Source organism: Patella vulgata, chromosome 8 (genome assembly GCF_932274485.2).
Source record: "Patella vulgata chromosome 8, xgPatVulg1.2, whole genome shotgun sequence".
NCBI lineage: Eukaryota > Metazoa > Mollusca > Gastropoda > Patellidae > Patella > Patella vulgata.
Genome location: NC_065886.2, coordinates 20,584,078 through 20,611,608, shown reverse-complemented (window position 1 = coordinate 20,611,608; position 27,531 = coordinate 20,584,078). Strand labels below are relative to the sequence as shown.

Sequence of the window (27,531 nt, the reverse complement as noted above, 5' to 3'; positions counted from 1 at the left end):
CAGTAAATGGACTAATTTAGCGTAGGTTATTTGGCGGGGGGGGGGGGGAATTAGGGACGTCTGGCAGGGTTACCCACCACCGAAATAGTCTGGCGGTGGTCATTCATAATACATGTGAATATGCTGAACATTATGCAACAAATTTTATGCGGTTAGTAAATGAGCTAGTCTAGCTTAAATATTGGGGTGGGGCAATTAGGGATGTCTGGCGGGGGTATTCCATCACGGAAAATGGAAAATGTCTGACAGTTGTCATTCTTGATACATGTGAATATGCTGAACATTTGCAACAAATTTCATGCGGATAGTAAATGAGCTAGTCTAACTTAGCTTTTGGGGTGGGGCAATTAGGGACGCCTGGCCGGGGTACCCCACCACTGAAAATGTTTGGCATTGGTGATTCGTGATACATGTGGATATGCTGAACAGTTTGCAACATTTTTTTTTTGCGGTTAGTAAACATGCTAGTCTAGCTTAGCTTTTGGGGTGGGTTAATTAGGGACGCCTGGCGTGGGTACCCCAGAACTGAAAATGTCTGGCATCTGTGATTCTCGATACATGTGGATATGCTGTACATTTTGCAACAAGTTTCATGTGGTTAGTAAATGAGCTAGTCCAGCTTAGTTTTTGGCTACCTGTTTTTTTAGTCTGGCGGACATGCCTAAAATGTCTGGCAGTGGGCATTCTCAATACATTTTGATATACTTAAAGCGATAATTTCATATTTTTAAATTATATTTTTAAAATGTATTAAAATAAAGCCTTAAAATAGATGGTATCTATAAACAGTGCTACCTTGTTAAAGAATAATCCTATAAATCCTATAATTCACTATTGCCAGTTTAGAAATTGGCAAAAATATCATTTTCAACTTCAAATTCAGATGTTTGAAGATAGCTATTCCATTGGGGGAATAGAAAAACAAAGGAGGTAATTGTGTTATTATTTCCGGGGTGAATGGTTTTTAAGTGTGAGAGAGGTACCTATGATCGTATAATAGTGAGTTGATAACCTATTGAGCAAAAGACATAGAAATAATTATGTTTTGACTTTCTTAGAAAATATGAAATTCTCGCTTTAACAATTTGCAACAAGTTTGACGTGGTTAATAAATGAGCTAGTCTAGCTTAGTTTTTGGATCCAATTCTTTTGCCCCTCTTGACCATTGACCACACCCAGCACAACGGGCGCAGCAGACGCTCATATCCTGTGACAGTGACCCGTAGGGAACCTAGTGACACATAGCAATTGGTTAGCTTTTCAAAAGACCATAAGGGCAGAATTGTTGTTGTTGTTTTTAGTGTTTAACGTCCGCTTCCACCAAAGGTCTTATTTTCTATTTTTATAATCTTAGCGCACGCGGCAGGGGTCTTTCCTGTGGGAGTACCCGGAGTAAACCCACGAGGTTAAGAAGGCATCCCTATCTCCAAGCCACATACGCGCACACCAGGGATCGAAACCAGCTATATAGAGGCCGAAGCGTGGCACTCTAGACCACTAGGCTAGGCTATCCCAACCCCTCCCCTTTCCCTAAGGGCAGAATTTATCCATTCTTTTATACTTGTCATAAATAAAGCCAAAAGATTATTAGAAGGCCTTTTATTAATCTGTTTTTGGAGGTGAATTAATTGACAGTTTCAGGCCAATAATTAATTTGTAACGACTAGCCTATTACTAAAAAAAAAAAAAAAAAAATCACGATAATTAAGTATGTTTATTAATGACCGACAAAACTTCAACCGAATAGGCTACTGAATACTTCTTCCTGGACTGATCAGGAACCATTTCACACCGCCCGAATATAGCTTCGTTGTTAATGCAAACAACAGTTTCGGACATGTTCAAATGCCCAGGAGCAAACACACACCGGGAGTCAATTCAAACTGTCAACCGGGATGATGCGGAATTGAATTAAAATTCCTGGACTACACAACTGAGGGTAAGAATGCAACCTATCCTCGATCTAAACAAACTTTTCTGAAAAGGTGTGTTGGTGGGGGGGGGGGGGGGCTTTGGAATAGGCAGAAGTAGGGTACCGGAACCTGCCGAGGTTTGCCGAGTGCCTATCTGAAAAACAGCCCGTACGGGGTCGCCACGGAAGTGGGACCAAGCAAATTATCTCCCTTGATCGTCGGAGGCAATATTTATATTATTCATCACTCGAGCGTCTGCTGACAATATTTTGCTACCGGGATTCGATTATGCCATCGACTGGGTGTTGTGTTCCGAAATGTTCGAACAGGGGTGGTCATATGTTTCCCAAGAACCAGGTCTTAGCAAGAAAGTGGACTGTCGCTATTCGAAGAGATTGTTGGACGCCGTCAAAATACAGTGTTGTCTGCTCCTCGCATTTTCGTCCAGATGATTATATAGCGGAGACTATGCTCAGTAAGTTCCGCTTGTTCATATTAAGTTCATAAACAATCTGTATCAATAATGATATAAAGTAAAAATGGCATGAAATTGAAACTATAAACAATGTAAAATAAAGATGACTCGACGTTACGTGATCCGGCCCAGAAAAATGAAATGAAATGGGGTTTAACGTTCTAGTGTTTCTGCTCCGACAAAAAATCCGGCCAAGTCCCAGATTTGGTCTAGAGAATATTTTGTTGGCCTACCGTACTTTAATTACCAGCAATATTTGTATTGGTGATCTCGTTTCGAGGGGCTGTGTCACTCATATTATATAGGGCCTGTCTCAGTCTGTGCATTAGTCTGTCTCTTTTTTGCTAAACGGTGGCTCGCGAGCCTCGTGGTCACGTGTTCGATTCTTGCATTGGCCAAGAAGGTTCATCAGGATTTTCCAACGTGGTTTCACCTTGTCAGAGTGGTGCAGGACGGAGGGCCTGATTAAGGACAGCTGTCTAGTTGTTTGGATGGGACAAAAAAACGAGGTCCTGTGTGTACATTGGCATGCACGTAAAAGATGCCTAATTGGCAGGTGGAATTCGATATAAGAGTAGCCCATAGTGCCGCTGTCCTTGCAAAATTTCCCTTACACTGTATGGCATATGCCCATCTTCATTAGCCCAGTCTGAGCAGAACAGTAGGACATTAAACCCCTTTTCATTTCATTTTTATTTTTTTGCTACTCACCCCCCCCCCCCCCCCAAAAAAAAAATAAAACAAAACAAATGTATATTGTCGTCACCCCTGTCCATCCGAACATCTGTCCACAATTAGCCCAGTCAGAGTAGGACGTTGAACCCCATTTCATTTTTATTTTTTTGCTATACACCCCCCCCCCCCCCAACACCAAAAAAAAAAATAAAACAAAACAAAGTCGATATAAGTATACATAGATGTATTAAAAGAACTTTTAAGGAATCTGTTTCTTCCAATACATTGAGTAAGGGAGATATACCAAGCCGATTCAGACCATGCTCATTCTGACCAAAAGTCAAAGCTTAGTCTGACCTCATTCAAGACTACCACCACTTGTCTGATTTGGACCACCATCAGACTCACTCGGACCATATGATAATAAGTACTAGGAACCAAGATTTAGACATCTAAATAAGTTTAAAGGTATTTTTATCTAGACTCTGTGCTTTTATTTCCGCCAATGTCCCAGTAGTAAGTAGCATAATGGAAAATTTATTGCGAATAAATGATGTATATATAGAAAAGCAATCAAAGTATTTCGCTTACCTTGTTCCAAAAATAAACATATAGAGTAGATTTATGGGATTTCCCTATCTATGGGATTTCCCAATCTTGACACAAATAGCGGTAACCCGGAAGCATCATGGAAAATGTACAATATCAGACAGGTCTCGCCCGTCTCGGCTACTCGGTTAGATTACATTCATCAGAATATAAATATCGGCAAAAAAAAAAAATGATATAATATTGTGTTACAAAAACTTTACTAAGCGAAAATCAAAGTTTGCATGTATAGAACATTTTCTAAACAATAGACACATTAGGAAAAAAAAGTGTAGGAAACTGTATGAGTGCAAAGTTCACAATGAAAAATGGATCGCCAGGTCTGTAGCTGGGGTGGGGCAAGGGGACAGCTGCCTGCCCTTTCCATTGGACGCAATACGAAGCCAACGACCTACGTGCCCCACTAATTATACTATTTATAGTCATTTCTATACGCCCACATTTTTATGTGGACGTATATTGTCGTCGCCCCTGTCCATCCGAACATCTGTCCACAATTTGTTTGTGGACATTCTACAGGTCACAATTTTTATCCGATTTTGACGAAACTTGAAATATACATGTAGGTCTATCTCCCAAAGATCTCAGTTCCTTTCGATATTGGCATATCGGACCATGACTTCATGGATTATGGCCCCTGATTGTACGAAAAATCACGTTTTTAGCTTGTGGACACTCTAGAAGTCACAATTTTTGTCTGATTTTGATGAAACTTGAAATGCATGTTTATAACCCAAAGATCTTGGTTCTGTTCAATATTCGCATATCTGATTGTAATTATGGTCCTGGCAGTTGTTGGTTGTCATATTATTAAATATGCAAACATATTTTAAGTGTTCTTGCCAATCGAATCCCAATGAGCCTTATCAGCCATGGTTCGAATCATCCGATTACCAGATCTATAGTTTCTTTCAATACATTGAGTCGTAAGTACACAAACGTATAGGCTACAGTGTAGCCCTATGTTAATTTTTTTTTTTTTTTCCCCATCAGTTGCCATATTTTTTCTTTTTGATTTTTTAAGGTACCAAGCCGTTAGTACAGAGGCTGAAATCAACCAGTGTTCCTAGTATCTTTGCTTGGAGTGGATCTTTCAGCGACAGTGAGGCAGCTCGTCGACAAAGAGAAAGGGCATTGGAACAAGCTGTAAGAAAAAGTATCTCATTAGATTCACCACTGACCCTAAACAGAGTGAATGGTAATTTCTTATATGACATAGCATCTGAGTTAGAATGCTGTGATAATAATACTGAACAGGGGTCAAACACTCACTGTATTACCAGAAATTCCTTTAACCATAAAACTTTGTGAAAGCTATACATGCACACCAATAAAATCCTGAATTACACAGGATTGACTCTTATAAGAAATTTCAGTTACGGGATAATATTAAAGTCCTTGGTAAAGGTGCACTTACCACCATGAAATAAAGAATGTATCGATGGAAAATCTGCTATTTTTAACAGTTTGTCAAACTGCATCGTCATTGGACAAATTTTGTTTTGGCTGACTTGTTTAAAACAAGTGAAACAACAATATCAAACATTACGCACATGGATTGAATTTAATTTTATATACCACCAATGGAAGGAGAGAATATTTGGCTATCAAGAGATTTAGTCTATTCTTTTCAACCAACAAATTTTCTAAAGAAATTTCCAAAGAGTAAGGTAATAATTGATGGAACTTATTGTCCATTGAAAAGGCTAGTGCAAAGCTTCCAACTGCCAACAAACAACCTTTTCTACTACAGAAATGGGAACCCAGTTAAAATGTTAGTTGGTACGACACAAGTAATTTCCTATGTGTCAGTGGCTTTTGTGGAATCTGATCAACTGTGACCATTGATATAAGTTTTTTAATGGCACATTGTGATCCACATGATTCAATTCTGGCAGATAAAGGTTTTAAGTGCAAGACATATTTGCCTCTTTTGATGTGTCCATATAAACATACCATCTTTATTTAAAAAAGAAAAATAGGCTAGAGCCAGAAGGTACAAAGGAATATTTTAATATCTAGCAAACAGGATTGATTGGCTTATGGCCAAGATCTTCAAAATAGTGAGGGAGCTTTGTAGAGGCAAATCTATGGACAGAAACATTTTTTGCATGCTGCATGCTTTCTTATTTTAATGAGTATTTCAGAATAAGCCTACTATTATGTCATATTTCCAAATAATACATTGAAAGTCTCTCAAACAAATGGTATTATTGTTTATGTAAAAATTAATTTATTTTCTGTTTGCATATTCCTGTTTACTTTCAAGTATATTGTCAATGCTAAATTACATCCATCCCTACATGTATGTGTTAGGGCACCACAGATGGGTTGGCATTCCAATCAAAAAGATGCATCAATCGTCTCAAAATTTTGACTGTCTCTATTCCAATACCGATCCGTCAATTTTGGTAGGCCTACAAACGACGATAAATGGGGCAACAGTTTCATTGAATTGAAGAATATTATTCCACAAATATAAAATAGCACATACTTTGCAGTTTCATGTACAAAAGTTCAACATGTAGGCTAATTAAACTACAATATTCAGTTAATTATATATATTTTAGCAAGATAAATTTATAACAAGTTTAAAAAATGATAATTTTTCTTCTTCAGAGTCTGTGCAGCCTGCCGTGACAACCATTAATTATAAGATGAAAGAGAAGATTCCTGGTATTAACAGCTTGTCGCCATTCCTGGAAGGCTTGAAATTTTTCATCAAAACAAAAGCAGAGTATTCTCGACCTAAAGCAACATTTTATGAAATAACTGTTTCAGCAAAATTAAAGATACCAACTACTCTTAAAGCAGAAATTTTAGCTGGAAGGAATGATTGGATCACAGCCGTAGAATTCTTAGCAATCCAATTTCAAGAGAATACAGGTACCACCAGTGTTCAGGAAAAAACTGAAGTCCTCAGCAAAAATGTGACTAAGTATTCTTCTGCTGAAAGTCTTAACAAGTTTTGCTCAAAGGTCAATGAAAATCATAATTTTACTCCCTGCAATCGTGTAACCAATAGCTTATCTCCTCCAACACAAAAATGTAATCCTTTTCCAAAAAAACAAGTTACCCTAATTCTCACCAAATCTAAATCTACTGGAATTTATCAATCACCTGTGACAACTCCTGTTCCAACTGCTAAAATCATTCCAAAACCTGATAATTCGGAAATCTCAAAAACTCGCTTCATTTCTCAAGCTGTCGATTCAACTCGGCCGACAGTAGTCTCTCATCAATTGACAAGTCAGAATAAATCACCTGCCGAGAAAGTTAAAGATAGAAAGCCTTGTTTAGACATTATTTCAAAACACATTCAAAGTTATGATTCTGAAGCAGTATCTCAAACAGAAATAGTCAATTATCATCTGGGGAAGAGTCTTTGTGGATCACCTACTGTAGAATTCATAGATACCAAGTCTTGTCTAGACATTATTTCAGAGAGCCGTGTAAAAGATTCTTCAGAAGGAGAACCAATTGCTGATTTGAAGCCAAAGGTTGAGGATTCTGTGTATATAGACAATGATGATGTGTGTAAATTAGAATTTTTAGGCAATTCACTTGTGGGTTATTATGGAAAGGATAAGTGTGATCATAATTTGGATGCTAATCTTAAGCCGACATTCAAAACACAAAATATAAAAAAAGAAATTGAACTTATCGAAGCAGGAAACACTGTTACTATAAATTCTGGTATTTCAGAAGATGCCTCAATCCATGTTAAACTTGCAGATACATCTGTTCAACAGACAACTGAAAGCATATGGGATGAAACCTTCCATAAAAAGTGTTCAGAGAATGGGTTCATAAAATCAAAAGGGGGGTCGATAAAAAAATTGTTAGACGATGCATCAATATCAAAGTCGTTGGCAGAAAATACATTGTCATCATCATCAGCAGATGCATCAATAACAGAGACTTCAACAGATGTCAAACTTAGTTCCAAAGCAATTAAGTCAACAAAATCAAAGCAAACAGGAAAACCAGGATTGAAAAACCAGTCAAAGAGACAGAAGAGAAAGCTAACAGATAATCAGGCCAATGAAGAGCGTGAAGATATAAAATGTGATCAATCAATTTCAATAGATAAAAAGCTTTTGTTGAAAAGAAAGTGCTTAAGAAGTTGCATAAAATAAAAGAACCCTTCGTATATTGTGAATGCTGTGGCAAAATGTTTCCTAATTAAGGTGTCTTGAAAACCACCTTAAAGTACCTGTAAAAGAACGACTACATCGATGTAAATTATGTTTGAGAGGTATAAAACTGAATCAGGGCTAAATCACTATCATTGACTTCATTCATGAGAGGGGCCCTTTGTTTGTGTTATCTTCAGGGGAAAATTTTATAATAAAAAATGTGTTAGTTCTTCTTGTTTGATACAAGTAAACCTGTTAAATCACATGTATAATAATTATAAGTCTTCCAATAACCTTACATGTACTACTGTTCATTTCGAAGTTAGCTACATGTGAGTACGGTAATGTCCTAAAAGTTTCAAAATTAAAAGTCTTATTCAGGATTCTAAAATTCATAAAAATTGAAAAATATTTACATGCAAATTCTGGGAAAACGTTTTATCTTTTAACAGTAGTCTTCATTCACATCTTAAAAGTCACCATATTGAAGAACAAGGCAAGGGTATATTATTTTTTTCCTGGCCCATTTAATAGTTTTCCCTTTGAGAATAACCCTGTACCACAATATTGAGTAGATGATCTGTCAACTTTTATTGAGATTGGTGAAAATGCCACCTGTCCATGATGTGTAACATTCAACCGTCATGTACAAATTGGTAATGTGCATAACGTCCAGATTCCCTTGACGTTGGTCAGGCATAGTCCTCTCCCTTGCATTACGACTAGTACTGTTTTAGCCGCAAAATGACAAAGAATTGAGTTGATAAACTGTTACGTCTTCTTCATTGATCCATAAAACTTGACATCAGACAGGACTCAAAGAGTATCACGTGGCTAAGTTGGTAAGACGCTGGCTCGCTAGCCTGGAGTTCGGGTGTTCGATCCCTGCATTGGCCGAGAAAGTTCATCCAGATTTTCCGGCACGGTTTCCCCTTGTCAGTGATGAAGGACGAAGGGCCTGACAAGGACATCTGTCTAGTCGTTCGAATGGGACGAAAAACCGAGGTCCTGTGTACAAATTGGCGTGCACGTAAAAGATTCCTTGGCAGTTGAAATTCGATATAAGAGTAGGCCGTATCTTTTTCAGTACAGAGTCCTATCAGCTGGTAGAATGTACCTTTAGATAGATGCAGTTGTCATTCTTTATCATATGTACATAGTTGAAGAGTGTCGTCTTACAAAAGTGTAATTGAATTACATGGTTAACTCTTAGTGAGTAAGGCGCTGGCTCACTAACCAGGACATCAAGTGTTTGATCCTGGTGGTAGCAGGAAAGTACCTCAGGGTTTTGCACTCTGGTTTTCCTTTACCGGTGGTGCAGGATGGTGCTATAGCAAGGAACAGCGTTTAGTTCAGATGTTAATAAAATAAAATCCTGTATCATTGATGTGCATGTAAAAGAATTCATGAAAATTCTGTACTGGGAATATGATTTAGTTACTATTTACAGTGTTGTTAATCAATCTTCTTGTCAAAAGAGATTTCAAAGATTCAAATACCTCCTTTAATTATATCCACATGTATTAAAAGTAAACAAAACATAAGCAAATTAATGGCACTTTCCAGATTGGAGGAGCTAGGTCAAAAATAAAACATTTGTACCAAGTAGGCTACTCCGCTCAGCTAAGGAAGTGTGCTCTTTTGTCCGAAATATCAGGGATCTGCACTTGGACATGCAGGATGACAAGTAAGAAGGGAGAGGAAGAAATTTTTATAAGCCCACGTGTATATTGTCGTTGCCCCTGTCCGTCCGTTCGTCCACAATTGTTTGTGAACAGTCTACAGGTCACAATTTTTGGTTTAAACTTGAAATGTATGCTTATAACCCAAAGATCTTGGTTCCTTTCGATATTCGCGCATATTGGAACGTAACTTCCTGAATTATGGCCCCTGATTGTACGAAAAATCGCGTTTTTAGCTTGTGGACCCTATAGAGGTCATAATTTTTATCCGATTTAAAAAAACGTATTATTATATCACCATTAAACCCTAAGGACGGCTGAGTTTGAATTTCATGAAAATCGGCCCAAAACTGACCGACAAAATGGCCACCATTCGTTCTCAAATAGCGTAAAAATATGGTATATCAAGGTTGTGGACCCTATAGAGGTCACAATTTTTATCCGATTTTGTTGAAACCTGAAATGTAAGTTTATAACCCAAAGATGGTGGTTTCTTTCGATATTCGCACATATCGGACCATAACTTACTGAATTATTGCCCCTGATTGTATGAAAAATTGCGTTTTTAGCTTGTGGACCCTATAGAGGTCATAATTTTTATCCGATTTAAAAAAACGTATTATTATATCACCATTACACCCTCATTCCTTTCGATATTTGCACATATCAAATTGTAATTTCCTGAATTAAGGCCCTTGATTGTAGGAAAAATCACTTTCTTTTTAGCTTGTTCTCTATCCATCTCTCGAAAATGTGGGCGTATCCTGCCTGGCGTATTATGCCTACACATTGTATTCCAGATTTTAAAACACCAGGAATAGAATATTCACTAGTTTTATTTATATCTGACAATCGATCCTTAAGTTTAGAAATCGATGGACAAATGTACTTTGTCAGCTAATTCATACACCTTTGCCATTGACAATTTTGCTTTATATGGACATTCACGTTCCAAAACCGATCCGTTATTATGTAAACAAAGCTATGGTGGCCATATTTCCTCACCAGCAAAAAGTGTAGAAGCCATGAAGTTGTTCCATGAACTCTTAAAATATAACATTTTCATTCAAGCATAATTTAGCTTAGTAAGTAAGTTATTCTGTTAGAACTAGGACACGCACGAATAACGTTCACGGTTCATAATTAAGTCGCTAATTTTAATGACGATGTGGGCTTTATTTTATGGGATAGCAAAGGAGCCAAAACTAGATCAGACTATAACTAGTACAGGAGTGTCTCTATTTCGAGCATCGACAGGGTATACTCTATGCTAAATCGACTGACAGAATATGTTTTGAATAATGTGTGACTGCTGCACCGCATAAAATACATTTTAAATTTTTAAAACACATTTTAGCGATTGAATTTTGGGCCTAGCATCGATTATATCTTTACTAAAGTCTGTAGGATAAAAAAAACATAGTCTTGATTATCCAATTCATGATTAAATTTTGAATGGAAGTCAAACAGCAAATCAGAACCTAATCCAATAAACATTGCAGGTTAGCGATGACATCAAGAGTTGATTATGGTCTGGATAAGTTGATTAATGTCTAATTAATAATTTAGATAACATTTCAAGCCTAAAGAAAGACCAGCAATAGGCATAATGTATGTTTAATTTCTTATTAATGTATTTGATACAATAAAACAACAAAAGGCTATATTTTAGTTAAAATAAGCCTATAACTTGTATAAGGTGAACAATTTTGAGTTAATTGCATGGATCGAACACAGGACTCCTGGTTAACGGGCCAACATCCTACTCTCTAAGCCACTGTGGCTCCCAAAGATGTTCCAGTATGGTATAAATGGCCCCCATTCACTATTGAACATAGTATTTATTTACATGTTATGGCTCAGTGGGTAGGACGGTGGCTCGCTAGTCTGGAGGTCGCGGGTTCAATCCAGGTGTGGGCTGAGAAAGATCTTCAGGACTTTCCGGCATAATTTCCCTTCATCAGTGGTGCAGGACGGAGGGCCTGGCAAGGACAGCTGTCTAGTTGTTCGGAGGTCCTGTGTACACATTGTCATGCACGTAAATGATCCGGTGGCAGTTGGAATTCAATATAAGAGTAGGCCATAGTGCCACTGTCCGGCCAAAATTTTCCTCATACAACACTGTATGGCGCATGCCCGTCTTCATTAGCCCAGTCAGAGTAGGACGTTAAAACACATTTTCATTTCATTTCTATTTACATGTTTTGGTTTACATTTCAGGAACTAAAGACAAAGGTACACTTAAAAGTACAAGTTAAACATGGAAGAAATACCACAAAACACAATATCTGAAATGACACATTTTCTAGAAAGTTTAAAATATTTTATTGAAACAAGAGAAGATAGAAACCCTACTGATAGACAACAAACATTTTATTTTATAACTGTTTCAACCAAATTAAAAATACCAATCAATCTCAAATCTGAAATTTTAGCAGGAAGAAATGATTGGATAAATGCCATAGAATTCACAGACACACAATTTAAAGACATCATGGAAAATATGGCGCCTATTGCAATACCTGATGCTATTGTAAAAGCAGAAACCACTGCAGACGATAAAACTGATCAAGCAGACAGGATCCAAGACAGTTCTGATAATGAAGATGGTGATGTCGATGTTGATACTTTAGAAGAACCTGAAATTGAATCATCAGAAAATACTGAAGTACTTGAACTTCAGTCCAAAACTGATCAAAAATCATTGTCATCACCGGTTATCAAAGACTCTATTTTGAAGAAGAAAAGAAAAAACTACAGAAGTGCTAATATCGGTGACAGTTCTGATGAAAAGTCTAAAAATAATTTAAACTCAACAGAGATATCAGCAGATGAAAAGGTTAACACTACCCAAGAAACTCCTGGAACTGGAAGGAAAAAATTAAGGGAACGAAAAAATTATCCATGTGAACATTGTGGAAAATCATTCCGTAGCGTAACAAATCTTCAGTATCACCTTCCCATTCATATGACCGACAGGCCATTCAAGTGTACTCTTTGTCCGTTGAGTTTTAAATCAGAACCTGTCTTGAAGCAGCATCTTTATTTCCATTCAGGCGTTCGACCTTTTTCTTGTGATATTTGTGGAAAATCATTTTCTTTAAAAAATACTTTAAAAGGTCATGTAAGATCTCATACTGGGGAGAAGCCTTATATCTGCCATATTTGTGGAGCTTCATTTAAACGAAGTGTAGACATGAAGGCTCATGTACTTAAACACAGTGATGCCCGACCATGGGAGTGTGAATATTGTCCTAAAACATTTGTTAGTAAATCAGAGGTGCGACAACACACACGAATTCATACAGATGCACTTCAATACCAATGCGAAGTTTGCGGTAAAAAGTTCCGTTCACAAAGTGCAGTGGCCAATCATATTATTTTACACTCGGGCGAAAAACCATTTTTATGTTCAATTTGTAATGTTGGCTTTGCTACAAGTAATTATCTTAAAAAACATGTAAAAACCCATAAAAAATCACAGGATTACAAATGTGATGAATGTGGAAAACTTTTTAAGACTAAATGCACCCTTAATAAGCATCAAGTTACACACAGCGATGCTCGTCCTTTCAAATGTGACATTTGTCAAAAAGATTTTAAACTTATGTACGTTCTTCAGCAGCATGCTAAAATGCATCAAGATGTGAAAGAATACAAGTGTCAATATTGTGCAAAACTTTTTACTTTCAATAGTAGTCTTCATTCCCACCTGAAAGTACATCATAAAGATGAACAACAAGTAGTAAAATCATTGGTTAACTTGAAAACTGATCCAGGCATTGAAGAGATTGTTATTCATGAGCTACAACCATTGCAGTAAATTTATTTAAGTTGTATATGATCAAATTTAAATTTATCTAATTATGTATGAAGCATGAAATTTATTTGTTACTTGGTATACATCATTAAATAAAATGAAAAATGATACTAGAAACTGTAAATGCAGTAATTTGTTTTTGACATACCCAATTCTAGTGAAAGCGGGAACATGTTCAATTTGCGAATTGCCGTAATTGTTTGGAGCTGCGGTAATAAACCGGCTCTCTAGACCGGATGTCATGTGTTTAATCAAAGCATTTTTAAAGTTAAAATGACTGTCTATTAATTTGGGGTGTTATATAAGATATGTGACTTCTATGATTAATTTTTACATGATGTTGGCTGACAGCAAGGCGGTTAAAATGTCCGACAAGGGAGAAAACATGAGGTAATCATGTAGCTTAAGTTTTTAATCACTCTTATTGACTTGATAGATAGTCAGACAAATGAGAAGCAAAGACTTCTTTTCAGGATTGAAATAATAATGAATTGTCTGACAACGAATTAAGTCTGTCAGTCAAGGCAGATTAATTAAAGATACATGTACATTGTCCCGAAAGTATTTATCGGGTGGTTATTTCCAATAAAACTATGGCAAATTTGGTATATATGGAAAGTATAGACACCCAATCTTACTAGAAAAATACTAGATTACCTGAAAAACACCCATGGGGCAAGCACTGGGAAAAAATGTCAGGGTATCACTAACTGGAAACCCAACTGTTGTCTGCCAGCATATCGTGTGCTAGCTTGACACTGGGAGCGGTTGTTATTTCTTGATCAAATTGTTAGGTTGAAAGTATTTATCGGGTGGTGGGGATCACGTGGCTAAGTCGGTAAGACGCTGGCTCGCTAGCCTGGAGGTCGGGTGTTCGATCCCTGCATTGGCCGAGAAAGTTCATTCAGATTTGCCGGCGCGGTTTCCCCTGTCAGTGATGTAAGATGGAGGGCCTGACAAGGACACAGGGCTGTCGGTAATTTTTCACAGATGATTAGCAGCACTGCTAATCAAAAAGTCCAATTTTGCCAAATTTGATTAGCAAATTTAAAAATTGATTAGCAGTTTTTCAGTTTCAAATCAACATAAAACACCTAAATAACAAGATTATTTTAATTTTAATTGATAGCAAACGATTAGATTTCATTCTTAAAGATTTTTTTAGAATGTTAGCACTTCTACAGCTAGCTGTGAACATTTCTGAATGAATGTAGACTTTTGTTAGGCCTTATGTCTGAAGCCAATTCTTGGCAGTGGCTTCTTATTTCTTCGTTAGAAAACAATTTCGTCTGCTTTTTATCGTGTGTTATTATTTTTGTTCAATCGGAAGCACGCGGTATTTTACGAATAATCTCGATTAACTAGACGCACGCGATATAAACAATAATAGTTTACGGGAATTCTTACTTTGATTTCTCACTTTACAATACGTTTACACGTATTTACAATACGTGGGGGATACACTGAATTTATTTTTTTTCAAATTGAATACTGATATATTTACTCGAAATTGACATGTCTCGCAACGTGAGTGGTACTACTTGATTCCCTATTTCCGGTTTAATAGTCCCGATTCATAGAGTTATGTCCCTGTATTATATAGTATCATGAATTGAGTCTGGGTAGTTCGAGAAGAAAATGTCACACGGAGAATTCCGTTTTGTTTATAAAATTTATTTGATATTTTATACGCGTTGAAAGTGTTGAGAAATGTGGATAAATCTTTGTGTCAATATCCAAAATGACAGGCATATTATTGATTCGCAGTTACTGCGAATCAAAAACGTTAGATTTTAATTTTTGATTAGCAACGGACAAAATATGTATCGCAAATTGCGCTGCGATACTGGTTGTCGGCAGCCCTGCAAGGACAGCTGTCTAGTCATTCGGATGAGACGAAAAACCGAGGTCCCGTGTACACATTGGTGTGCACATAAAAGATCCCATGGCAGGTGGAATTCGATATAAGAGTAGGCCGTAGCGGCGCTGCCCGGGCAAAATTTCCCTCATAGCACACTGTATGGCGTATGCCCGTCTTCATTAGCCCAGTCAGAGCAGAACAGTAGGACGTTAAACCCCATTTCATTTCATTTCCAATAAGAGTATGGCAAATTTGGTATATATGGAAAGTATAGACATCCAATTCTACTAGAAAAATACTGGATTACCCGAAGAATACCCATTGGGCAAGCACTGGGCAAAAATGTCAGGGTATCACGAACTGGAAACCCAACTGTTGTCTGTCAGCATATCGTGTGCTAGCTTGACACTGGAAGCGGTTATTTCTTGATCAAATGGTTAGGCGTGCTATGAGGGAAATTTTGCCTGAACAGTGGCACCACAGCCTACTCTTGTATCGAATTCCAACTGGCAAGGGATCTTTTACATGCACGCCAATGGGTAGGCCTACACAGGACCCTTTTTTCTATCCCATCCAAACCACTATACGTTGTCCCTTGACAAGCCCTCGGTCCTGAACCATGTCGGAAAATCCCAATGAACTTCTTGGCCAACACTGAGATCAAACATGGACCCTCCAGTTTAGCGAGCCAACATCTTACTCACTCAGCCCCTGTGGCTCCATGTTAATCAAGGTAGGTGTAATCTAATCAATCCAGCATATTCCTCTAGAAGTCCAATTTTTATCCGATCTTGATGAAACTTAAAATATGTTTATATCCAAAAGATCTTGGTTCCTTTCGATATTGGTGCATAATGGAACGTAACTTCCTGGATTATTGCTCCTAATTGTACGAAAAATCATGATTTTAGCTTGCTACATCTTAATATCAAAATCTTTTGATGTTTATATTGTCATAATGATGTGCCAATTTAAATAATTAGAGGTCTTGGGATGATTACTCATATTATTTCAATCAACTATAAAATTTGTTGCCATCCCCCCATTTTAATTCGTATGGATATGCGGCTCTCGTACATGTCATCTGATAAAAGCCGATGTTACTGTCTGCGTTCCACAACTGATCCGTGAACTTCGGAACAACAATGCCCGGTGTTTTCTTCAGTAGAATGAGGATTTATTCTGTAAGTAGTTTTGAAATATAGAGATTAAATTGGTAATTAGTAAAAGATATGAGTAGCAATTGGATGTATTGATTAGGGTAAAGCTTGTCAGATGTTATAATAAATAGTATATTACAAAATATTAGAAAAGCAATTCTAGGTGGCTTTGAAATCAAATATGGTATGTTTAATGTAATGGACAAACGTTCAAGTCAAAAATAAGACTTTTGTTGACTTAATCAGAAAACCTGATTTGATACATTACCAGCGGTTGCCAGGCAAGATACGCCCAGATTTTGCATGAGATGCCCACATTTTGAAAGAGATGGATAGAGAACAAGCTAAAGATGAAAGCAATTTTTCGGACAATCTGGTGCCATAATCCATGAAATGTGCGAATATTGAAAGGGACTGAGATGTTTGGGATATAAAGATATATTTTAAGTTCCATCAAAATCGGATAAAAATTGTGACTTTTAGAGGGTCCACAACCTTTGTATTACATACTTTTACATCATTTGCGTAAAAGGAGTGGCCATTTTGTAAGGCAGTTTTGAACCCAACTGTCATTAGGATACCGTACATGATGGTGATATATTTAAACGTTTTTTAAAATCAGATAAAAAGTGACCTCTAGAGGGCCCACAAGCTAAAAACGTGATTTTCGTACAATCAGAGTGCCATGATCCAGGAAGTTACGATCCATTATGCGCAAATGTCAAAAGGAACCAAGATCTTTTGATTATAATTTTACATTTCAAGTCTCATCAAAATCAGATAAAAACTATGATTCTAGATGGTCCACAACCTTGGTGTTACGTGTACATACTTTTACACTATTTGCATACGAGGGTTGGCATTTTGTTCGGCAGTTCGGGTCAGATTTTTACAAAATTCAAACTCAACCTTCATTGATGTGTAACTGTGATATATTTAGACGTTTTTTGAAATTGAATTCAAATTATGACTTCTAGCTGGTCCACAAGATGGTCCACAACCTTGGTGTTACATACTTTACACTATTTGCATACGAGGGTTGACATTTTGTCCGGCAGTTCGGGTCAGATTTTTACGAATTTCAAACTCAACCTTCATTGATGTGTAACTGTGATATATTTAAACGTTTTTTGAAATTGAATACAAATTATGACTTCTAGCAGGTGCACAAGCTAAAAATGTGATTTATCAAACAATCACGCCATAATCCAGAAATAGCATTCGGATATGCACAATAAACAAAAGTTCTTTTTGATATAAAGATAAATTTAAAGTTTCATCAAAATCAGATGAAAATTGTGACCTCTATAGTGTCCACAAGCTAAAAACATCATTTTTCGTACAATCAGGGGACATAATCCATGAAGTTATGGTCCGATACATGCCAATACATGTATATCGAAAGGAACCATATTATCCCGTCACCCATGTTCGTCAGTCCACAATTAGTTTGTGGACACTCTACAGGTCACAATTTTATGCGATTTTGACAAAACTTGAAATAGAGGTCTATCTCCCGAAAATCTCCGCTTGTGGATTCTCTAGAGGTCACAATTTTAATCCAATTTTAAAAACTGTTTAAATATATCACTATTCCTGAATATATCACCATTCCAAAATAATGAAGGTTAAATTTGAATTTCGGGAAAATCGAAACTAAACTGCCCAACAAAATGGCCGCTAGCTATTCTTTTGGAAACTTTTCGCCAATCAGAATTGATAGCTAACCATTTATTTCTTGGAAAAATGATCAGAGTAGGCTATCAGATAATTTACTGAAATAAGATTTATTAACTAAAATACATTGTTTATATATGTGGAATGGTGTACGTGCTGTGAACATTTGATGTTAAATTAACAGAATCTATATGGCTGGTGTAAAACAAATTTGAAACTGTGAACATTTTTTTTTATATTTCAGAAGAACATTGACTGATTGAAGACGTTATGCAAAAAAGCTCAGTGGCAATGGCATCATTTCTAGAAGGTTTAAAATATTTTATTAAAACAAGAGAAGAAAGACTTGCTGATAGTGATTGTGAACAAATATTTTACTTAGTAACTGTTTCAACCAAATTAAAAATACCAATCAGTCTAAAATCTGACATCATAAATGGAAGAATAGATTGGATTGATGATATTGAATTCTCAGACACAGAATTTAAAGATTTCACAGATGATGCAAGAATCAGAGCTGCAGCGCATGATACGTCTGTTATCCAAAGTGTGACACAAGGTGTTATTGTAAAACAAGAAGCAGAAAACTCCAGCATTATCGAAAACAAAAAGTCTCAAGTAGACAATATAGTAGATCATGGAGTAGTTGGTAACTTTAATGATAGTTCTGATAATGATGATGACAATTTTGAAAATTTGGGAGAGCATGGAATTGATGCTTTGAAAGTAACTCAGAAAAATATGATTGAAAATATTTCTGATACCATAGCAATTGCACTGCCTGAAATTCCTAGAACATGTAGGAAGAAAAGAAAATGTGTTCTGAGTAAGAATCTTGAAGAGAAATTAAGAATGGAAACTGGAAATTTCAACTCAACAGAAAAAAACAAGGCTACTTCAAAGTCAAAGAAAAAGATAAAAGAGCAGATTCCATGTGAACACTGTGGAAAATGTTTCCGCAGTTTAAACCATCTACGGTATCATCTTCCTATCCATATAACAGAACGATTGTTTAAATGCACATTTTGTTCAAAAAGTTTTAAATCAGAACCAGTATTGAGGAGACATCTTTATTTTCATTCAGGTCTTCGACCATTTACCTGTGACATTTGTGGGAAAACTTTTAATCTAAATGCTTCACTTCAAGGTCACATGCGTTGTCATACAGGAGAGAAGCCATTTATTTGCCATATTTGTGGAAAACAATTCAGAGCTAAAGGCAAGCTGAGGATTCATGTTTTGAAACACGGTGATGCTAGGCCATGGAAGTGTGAATTCTGTCCCAAATCCTTTGTTAGTAAAGCAGAGCTCACACAACACACTAGAATCCACACAGAGACACTGAAGTTCCAATGTGAACTTTGTGGGAAAAAGTTTCGTACACAGGGTTCTCTGAATGTACATGTTAAAATACATTCAGGTGAAAAACCCCACGTGTGTTCACTTTGTAACAATGGGTTTGCAACTGATGCCTATCTTAAAAAACATACCAAAACACACAAAAACTTACGAAATTACAAATGTGATGTTTGCGGGAAGCTTTTTAAATGTAATAGTAACCTTAAAAAACATCAGGTTACACACAGTGATGCACGTCCTTTCAAATGTAACATCTGTCAAAAAGATTTTAAACTTTTTTATGTTCTTCAGCAGCATGCTAAAATGCATCAAGATGTGAAAGAATATAAGTGTCAATATTGTGAAAAACATTTCAGTTTCAATAGTAGTCTTTATTCACATCTTAAAGTACATCATAAAAATGAACAATTAGAATAATCTCTTTAACCATGGAGATATTTTATTTCTAAAGATTACTCATGTAAGGAACCCTCTCAAAATTTCAACAATTTCATCCAAACAATAGCCTGTGGCTAGATCTTGGAATTTTGATCCAACTCCCAGTCGGTGCCAACTCATCATTAAAATGTTGACACAGATAGATTTTGATGCAAGGTTAAACAGATATTATGTAAGAGCTAAATCTGCCTATTGCAGGTCTTTCTTTGGGCCTTAAAAGTTATTTAATTATTAATAAGACATTTATTAACATGACAAGACCATAATCAACTCTTGATGCCATCGGATGGCTCTGATTTTAAGTAGATTAGAACGGGTTGGTCATTTAATGATTTGATATAAAAATGGAGAAGCGGGACTAAGACTCGACCAGTACAGTAGTTACGATAAATGCACACATCTTGTCAAAACTTCAACCATTGATTCACTTCACTCAAAATAAGTAATTTGAATGAAATTTTCAATATATGCATTTTGCATTATCTATTTTTGAAATATCAAAGCATGAATGGCCAGCTCTTTATCTAAATCTTAAATAATGTCCCTTTAATATTAAATAACCAAAATATTAATCATAATTTTCTATCTGTGGTAGTGGATGTTAAACCCCATTCGTTTGGATGCAAGTGTTTAAATTTTGCAGTGATCCCTAAAGGAGCATGTGAATACAAAAAATGTCATCTAAACAATCAGTATATCTGTGTTATAATAAAGTAGTCAAATTTATTTTGAGTCTTAACTGAATTGATTTTTGGGGAACTTGCATACATGTAATTAATCCACTAGGATGTAGTCCCTGGATTTTTATATATCGTCGCCCTTGTCCGTTCGCACGTCTGTCCACAATTTGTTTGTGGATACTCTACAGGTCACAATTCTTATCAGATTCCTTTCGATATTGGTGTGTATCGGATGAAAACTTCATGGATCATGGTCCCTGATTGTATGAAAAATCATGTTTTTAGCTTGTGGACACTCAACAGGTCACAATTTGTATCTGATATAGGTGAAACTTGAAATGTATGTTTATAACCCGAAGATCTCTGTTCCTTGCGATATTCGCACATATTGGACCGCAACTTCCTGTATTATGGCCCCTGATTGTACGAAAAATCACATATTTAGCTTGTGGTCACCCTTGATGAAACTTAACACATGTGTTTACGTCCGAAAGATCCTGGATCCTTTCGAATTTCGCGCATATTGGATCGTCAGTTCCTGGATAATGGCCCCTGATTGTACTAAAAAAATTGCGATTTTAGCTTGTGGACCCTCGATAGGTCATAATTTTTGTCTGATTTTAAAAATCGTTTAAATATATCACCGTTAAACCCTGATGATGATGAGTTCGAATTTCGTATAAAAAAAACTGCTCAACAAAATGGCCGCTCCTTAAATGCAAATAGTGTAAAAGTATATAATACTAAGGCTGTGGTCACAGTTTTTGTTCGATTTTGTTTATATCCCAGAGATTTCAATTCCTTTTGATTTTCGCACATATCGGACCATAACTTCCAGTATTAAGTCCCCTGATTGTACGAAAAAATCACTTTTCTTTTTTAGCATTTTGTTGTCTATCTCTTGCAAAATGTGGGTATATCTTGCATAGCAACCGCTTGTTTTCTTCTTTTAAGTTAAACCAAGATGATAATTAAACCCTGTCACTATTTTGGTTTGAGATGACTGATCTAAATAAATTTATCCGTCTCCGAGACATGAAAGAAATATACAATAAGTTTATAATTTCTATCTGTGGCTATCTGGTACTTCACAATCTGCAATATGTAGTTATATGAATGTCATGCTTACATTTCTGGAACAACTGATATTATTTTGCTATTAGGGTATTGATTATATTTCCCTTCTTTTAGGAATTCAAGACTGATCTATTTTTACTAATTGTTTAATGGATTTCTGAATTTCGTTACCTTTTTAGGTCTATTACGAACAGTATTTTGTATTAGTTGGTTATGGGGTGACATTTATTGTGAAAATACCCAAATGACCACTTTTCGAACAGAGGATTTTTAGTATATGTCTGTCCATCCCACTTTTCAGGAGACAATAACTCCACTTCTATTTCAGGTGGTCAAACTTGGGTAGATATTTATTGATTGTCTAGCTTGAGTTCAATGAGGTGCCTGGTTAGTTATCGTGCTTCACAGCTTCAGTATTATATTTACTGTATGATCCATGAGAAGGTGAATGTTAGATTTCATCCTTACTCTACGTCTACATCATTTAAACCACTTGTTCCGTAATCTTTTGTTAGTGTTGCGTATAACATTTATATACATTCATATTACATTATTATATGTGTTGCAACCCATTTGTGTCAATTTCTAGGTCCCAAATATTAGCGATTTAGCTCCTTAAATTTGACCTAAATCAATGCTGTTTAGCACATTTAATAGTATATCCGCATTCCTCAGCTGATCCGTAATTTAGCTCGCAGTTGTGACAGTGGATGATGATTTTGCAAGGCACGTTAACTGAAAATTCATAATTTTGACAATCTAGGTGTGATCGCAAGTTCACATGTAGAATTAGTAATACCGGTAATTTAAGCATACAGTTTAGTTACCTATTTAGTAGACCTACCTAATGATTATATGACCCTCTGCCAAATAGTTATCGAGCGAAAAGCTATTATTATGAACCACTAAGTCAGTCAAAAATGTCTGAATGTCCATCCTTTACAAAATGGCCGGGATCTTAATTAATGTGTTTTTAGATGTGTAGACTACATATCTCATTTTTTCATATTTTTTTTGTAATAATTTCAAAAAGATCTAATCTATTTTTTTGTAAGAAAATAAGTAGATCTATTCTCCAGTAGGCCTACTGCAGTATAGGCGGGGGGGGGGGGGGGGGGGTGGATGGCCAAATGGTTAGCACGTGCGTGCTGTATCGTAAAGTCTGTCATTGAGTCAACTGGTGTGGTTTCGAATCCCCAGTTGTACGTGACAAGGAGTTGGGTTGCCTGTCCAACCTTGTGGGTTTTCTCCGGGTCCTACTGCTAAAGACCCCTACACTCAAGTGAATTATTGAAATAAAATTGAACCATGTGTTAGTCCCGAAATGACGTTTGTGTCGAGTGGACGTTAAATCCCATTTCTTTCTCTCTCTCTCTCGCAGTATAGAATCCGGTAATATAATCTGTCCATATATACTAGTTTGATTAAGAGCCTTGGTAAAATGGTTAGTGTAATATATTTTAAAGGACTGAATCTCAAAATAAATATTTTTCATAATATTTGAAATTAAAGACACGAATTAGAATTCAATACCGCTATCTTTCTATTTCAATCAATGTTGATGTTATCTTGCCGTGAAAATATGGGATCCTAATATCCAATATTTAAGACACAATGAACATTTCATAAACAGTATATGAGTTGTGTATTTTATGATTCTGGGTGCCATTTGTAATACAAAGAAAAACAGTGTTTCCTAAAAGACAATGCAGAAGTAATTAGTGATGGCTGATTTACAAAAGACAAAATAATAATAGAAAAATATGCAGAATGGACTAAGCAGATGTAAATGACTGTCATCACATATTTCACTGAACCTAACTGATTAGAAATGACAATTATTTTTTTAAAATCGAGAATAAATCATGTGCTTTTAGACCCATTTTCATCTATTTTAAGGTTCCTGAATAGAGCCATATGCTCTTTAACACAGCAAGCCTACAAAACATTTCAGCTAACAAATTTCCTAAATAATGTCAAGATTTTAACATATAATAGATATTTCAAAATCTATCCACAAATCACATTACCTTTATTGCAGGCCTATAGGTAACAAGGATTAGAAATAGGGTCATTATATATTTCTTTGAATATAGAGACATACAACTTCTCTCTGACTCTGAACCAGGATTGAGATTTAAAATCTGAACTGCTTTATATTTCACAGTCCTCAATTTTGTATTTCAGAAGATACAAGGAGTTCCTAAAAAGATGGAAGATATTCAACAGAACACCCCAAGGGCTATGACAAATTTTCTCGAAAGTTTAAAATATTTTATTGAAACAAGAGAAGATAGAAGCCCTACTGATAGTCAACAAACATTTTATTTTATAACTGTTTCAACCAAATTAAAAATACCAATCAATCTCAAATCTGAAATTTTAGCAGGAAGAAATGATTGGATTGATATTATAGAATTCTCAGACACACGATTTGAACATTTGGATAAAATCCCAGTTACTGATACATGCATTTCCAAAAGAGAAATACAAAATGCGTTCATTATGGATGCATTAGAAATAGATAAGTCTAGCACAATGATAAACAATCAAACTGGCGATGATATAAATGTGGATCATACAGGCGAAAATTCTGATTATGATGGTAATTTCAACTGTGTGGAAGAGCAATCAAAGGATCAAACAACCGACATTGATGAAAATATATCGGATACCTTGACAACACCAGTCTTTGTTGTTCCCATTAAAAAGAAAAGAAAATGTGCCCGAAAAAAAGGGATTAAGTCTGGAAAGAAAAATAATTCTGCAGACAAATCAACCAAAGTAGTTAATAAGAACGAAAATACACAATCAATAAAAAAATCCAAAGAAGAAAATATTGTTGCCGTTCCTAAAAAACCTGCAGGAATGAAATTGAGAGAGCCAAAAAAATACTCCTGTGAGTATTGTGGGGAAACTTTCCTCAAATTAGACATCTTTAAAGCTCATCTGTCTATTCACGGGACGGAACATTTGTTTAAGTGCACTTTTTGTCCGTTAAGTGTTAAATCAGAATCAGTTTTGAAAAATCATCTGCTTATACATTCGGGCATTCGACCTTTTACTTGTGATATATGTGGGAAATCTTTCACTTTAAAATCTACATTAAAGATTCACATGCGATCCCATACTGGGGAGAAGCCTTATGTTTGCCATATTTGTGGATTATCATTTAAACGATGTTTTTTGCTGAAACTTCATGTTCTTAAGCACAGTGGCGTTCGACCATGGCAGTGTGAATATTGTCCAAAAACCTTCGCTAGCAAATTTGAGGTCAAATGTCACACAAGATGTCACACTGATATTCTCAAATTCCAGTGTGACATTTGTGGTAAAAAATTCCGTACTAAAGGTGGCCTAGCCAAACATATCACAACACACTCTGATGAAAAACCATTTGCATGTACTCTCTGTGATTCTCGGTTCGTCAACAAGGTATATCTTAAAAATCATATAAAAACACATAGCACTTCACAGAATTACACATGCGAAATTTGTGGAAAACGCTTGAAAACTCTCTGGAGTTTGAAGAAACACAGACAAATACACAGTGATGCTCGTCCTTTCAAATGTGACATCTGCCAAAAAGATTTTAAACTTATGTATGTTCTTCAGCAGCATGCTAAAATGCATCAAGATGTGAAAGAATACAAGTGTCAATATTGTGAAAAACTTTTTACTTTCAATAGTAGTCTTTATTCACATCTTAAAGTACATCATAAAAATAAACAGAAAGAAAAAATTGTTATGACTGCTAAGCCATCAACAAAGTCTTTGGTGATTGAGCTAAACCAGGAAGAAAGTCTGTTGTGATTAAGCTGAGCCATGAACAATATTTGTTGTTATTGAGATAAGTCACAAAGAAAGTCGTTTGTGATCGAGCTATAATATCTGTTGTTGTTGAGCTAAGCCATGCTTAAAGTCTGTTGTAAATTCATCGTAGCCACAAAGAAAATCCATTATAATTGAGCTAAGCCTTGAAGAAAATCTGTTGTGATTGAGATAACTCATGAAGAAAGTCTGTTGTTATTGAGATAAGCTTTGAAGAAAGTCTGTTGTTATTGAGATAAGCTTTGAAGAAAGTCAGTTGTTACAATAAGCAGGACACATAATCCATTCTGAAATTAACCAATCAGAGATCAGAATTGGGTTACTGGAAGTGGTGGTGAACTTAAGTAAATGGGGCCTATAAGCACCATTCCCTTTGATATTAACAGACTATCAGCAAAAACAATTTCTTGATAATTTGATTTGTAGTATCTTGTATTATGAATAAGCTTATGGATATTTATAATTACCACTGAAATCAGTAGTCTAAATATATATATTATAATCTTTAAAGGAGCTAAATCGCAAATATTTTGGATCTAGAAATTGACACAAATGGGTCCCAACCTATATAATAATGTAATATGAATGCATATAAACTGATTTACATTCAATCGTTTCTGTTTTTACTGCAATTTCTAATCAGTTATGTTCAGGGAAATACGCCAGAAGTCTCAATCCAATGGCAATCCCTAGCGTCTGGTTATTCCACTCTATACCATAGTATTTATTGCGCATGCTCTCCAGATAAGATTATGACGTCACCGTTTGGCATGACTTGTGGAATATATCTAGCCTCTTTCTACGAGTCCCTTGTTAAAAATTTGGCTTAAATGCACCATGGTACATGATTCGTGTGTACCAACGGTAAAATGTTTATTTTGTCTTAATTATTGGATATCAGAAGCCCATCTTTTCCCCGTAAGATCACAACATCAATGTTGATTTAAATTGACAAATAATTCGTGTTTTCAATGGATGATATTGGCTACTTTAAGAGGCATTTAGCAATTGACTCATTATATAATACTAAAACACTTAGTATGGATACAATCACTTGGTTTATTTATTACACTGCAATGTTTCAACAGGACTTCACAAGTCACTTTCAAAAAACCTAATGTACCTAGGTTTTTGCTTGAAAACCTTACGTGAAGTCTTGTTGAAACATTGCAGTGTAATAAATAAACACATCACAGTTTGCATGGAAATAAGTAATTATGTTCCATTTTGTCCTCATTCTTCCACTCTGTAGTCTTATACTATCTCAACACTATCATCACGGGTATAGTGAACCGACCAGTTAGTAGTACGTACCACTGGTGCGCAGAACATGCGAGGCCTCCCCCACCCCTAATGACCTCAGTATATTACATAATATGCGTCGCTATTAGAATTTTTTTCGCGCCTAGTTACTGCGCTCGATTCCATTTTATCATCATTCTTCCACTCCGCCGTGGTCTTATACTATCTCATCACTATCATCACGTTTATAGTGAACCGCCCAGTAAGTACCACTCTTTCGCGGGTTCTGTCAACTCTCACAAAACGGGCAGAACTCGAGATTCTGTTCCGGTCGTACTGAAGAATTTGCTCCCAGGAATGACCTCTATTGCCAGGAAATTGACTCAAATTTTCAAAATTATCCCAGGTTGAAAATACCCCCTCCCCCCAACCAATCCCCCCTCTTCGGAGCTTTTAGATTCGTTACCGGTCTTTCAACCGGCTATATGAATATTATGGCGTTGTCAGATCCCTATAAGAGTTCAATGACCAATGGAGGAACACAGCAAGTTGTAATGCGTTTGGTTTCTTGATACATTTTTCCGGCGCTAAAATGCACCAAAATCAATGGTTGCCGACCTTAGGCTACAAGGCTGCTATTACATAGGGGTATATGGGCGCGGCGGTTTACACGGCATATACTATACGTAGGTATACCGGCCTGGTCAGTTATGTTTCCCACCGATTTTGGTACCCTCATCGAGGCTCATTCATATCCAAACAGAATGGATTCAGAAGAAGAGGAAACTCTGACTTAGTTTTTACTTGCGGAGGCGTAAAGTATGGTGGCGTGAAGGTCCGGCTTTGAGTCGGCTCATTCCAATATTGAGGGGGGGGGGGGGGTAACTGGAAAT

The 27,531-nt window shown here is 36.2% G+C and overlaps 3 protein-coding genes across 15 annotated transcripts; all 3 read left to right on the top strand.

Moving 5' to 3' along the window:
* Window positions 1-2,084: 2,084 nt before the first annotated feature.
* LOC126830150 (zinc finger protein 660) lies at window positions 2,085-13,432 on the top strand. 11 transcript variants are annotated; one of them, XM_050560431.2, is made up of 5 exons: window positions 2,085-2,388; window positions 4,697-4,870; window positions 6,292-7,930; window positions 10,996-11,104; window positions 11,714-13,432. In XM_050560431.2, exon 5 carries the CDS (start codon window positions 11,754-11,756, stop codon window positions 13,314-13,316), a length of 1,563 nt encoding a protein of 520 aa, XP_050416388.1. In that variant the 5' UTR covers window positions 2,085-2,388; window positions 4,697-4,870; window positions 6,292-7,930; window positions 10,996-11,104; window positions 11,714-11,753; the 3' UTR covers window positions 13,317-13,432. The 11 variants fall into 11 exon arrangements, 9 of the variants coding, with proteins under 9 accessions (XP_050416388.1, XP_050416389.1, XP_050416387.1 ...); XR_007683744.2 differs by having other exon boundaries at window positions 2,086-2,388; window positions 11,714-12,596; XM_050560432.2 differs by lacking the exon at window positions 10,996-11,104 and having other exon boundaries at window positions 6,292-6,558.
* A 2,262-nt stretch (window positions 13,433-15,694) lies between these two features.
* On the top strand, window positions 15,695-20,534 carry LOC126830153 (zinc finger protein 235). Of its 2 annotated transcripts, none has more exons than XM_050560442.1 (2): window positions 15,695-15,907; window positions 18,256-20,534. In XM_050560442.1, the coding sequence occupies exon 2, from the start codon at window positions 18,282-18,284 to the stop codon at window positions 19,785-19,787; it is 1,506 nt and encodes a 501-aa protein (XP_050416399.1). In that variant the 5' UTR covers window positions 15,695-15,907; window positions 18,256-18,281; the 3' UTR covers window positions 19,788-20,534. The 2 variants fall into 2 exon arrangements, with proteins under 2 accessions (XP_050416399.1, XP_050416398.1); XM_050560441.1 differs by lacking the exon at window positions 15,695-15,907 and adding an exon at window positions 16,300-16,358.
* A 1,462-nt stretch (window positions 20,535-21,996) lies between these two features.
* Window positions 21,997-26,007, top strand: LOC126830152 (gastrula zinc finger protein XlCGF57.1). 2 transcript variants are annotated; one of them, XM_050560439.2, is made up of 2 exons: window positions 21,997-22,366; window positions 23,753-26,007. In XM_050560439.2, exon 2 carries the CDS (start codon window positions 23,777-23,779, stop codon window positions 25,376-25,378), a length of 1,602 nt encoding a protein of 533 aa, XP_050416396.1. In that variant the 5' UTR covers window positions 21,997-22,366; window positions 23,753-23,776; the 3' UTR covers window positions 25,379-26,007. The 2 variants fall into 2 exon arrangements, with proteins under 2 accessions (XP_050416396.1, XP_050416397.1); XM_050560440.2 differs by having other exon boundaries at window positions 21,997-22,382.
* Window positions 26,008-27,531: the final 1,524 nt, after the last annotated feature.

What these genes read in the sequence shown, in the direction of transcription:
- LOC126830150 (XM_050560426.2), top strand. Translation starts at nt 2,202, where the DNA reads ATGCCATCGACTGGGTGTTGTGTTCCGAAATGTTCGAACAGGGGTGGT. An exon ending in TATAGCGGAGACTATGCTCA is followed by an intron (nt 2,389 to 4,696) that starts GTAAGTTCCGCT and finishes TGATTTTTTAAG; the next exon opens with GTACCAAGCCGTTAGTACAG. An exon ending in GACCCTAAACAGAGTGAATG is followed by an intron (nt 4,871 to 6,291) that starts GTAATTTCTTAT and finishes TTTCTTCTTCAG; the next exon opens with AGTCTGTGCAGCCTGCCGTG.
- LOC126830153 (XM_050560442.1), top strand. Translation starts at nt 18,282, where the DNA reads ATGCAAAAAAGCTCAGTGGCAATGGCATCATTTCTAGAAGGTTTAAAA.
- LOC126830152 (XM_050560439.2), top strand. Translation starts at nt 23,777, where the DNA reads ATGGAAGATATTCAACAGAACACCCCAAGGGCTATGACAAATTTTCTC.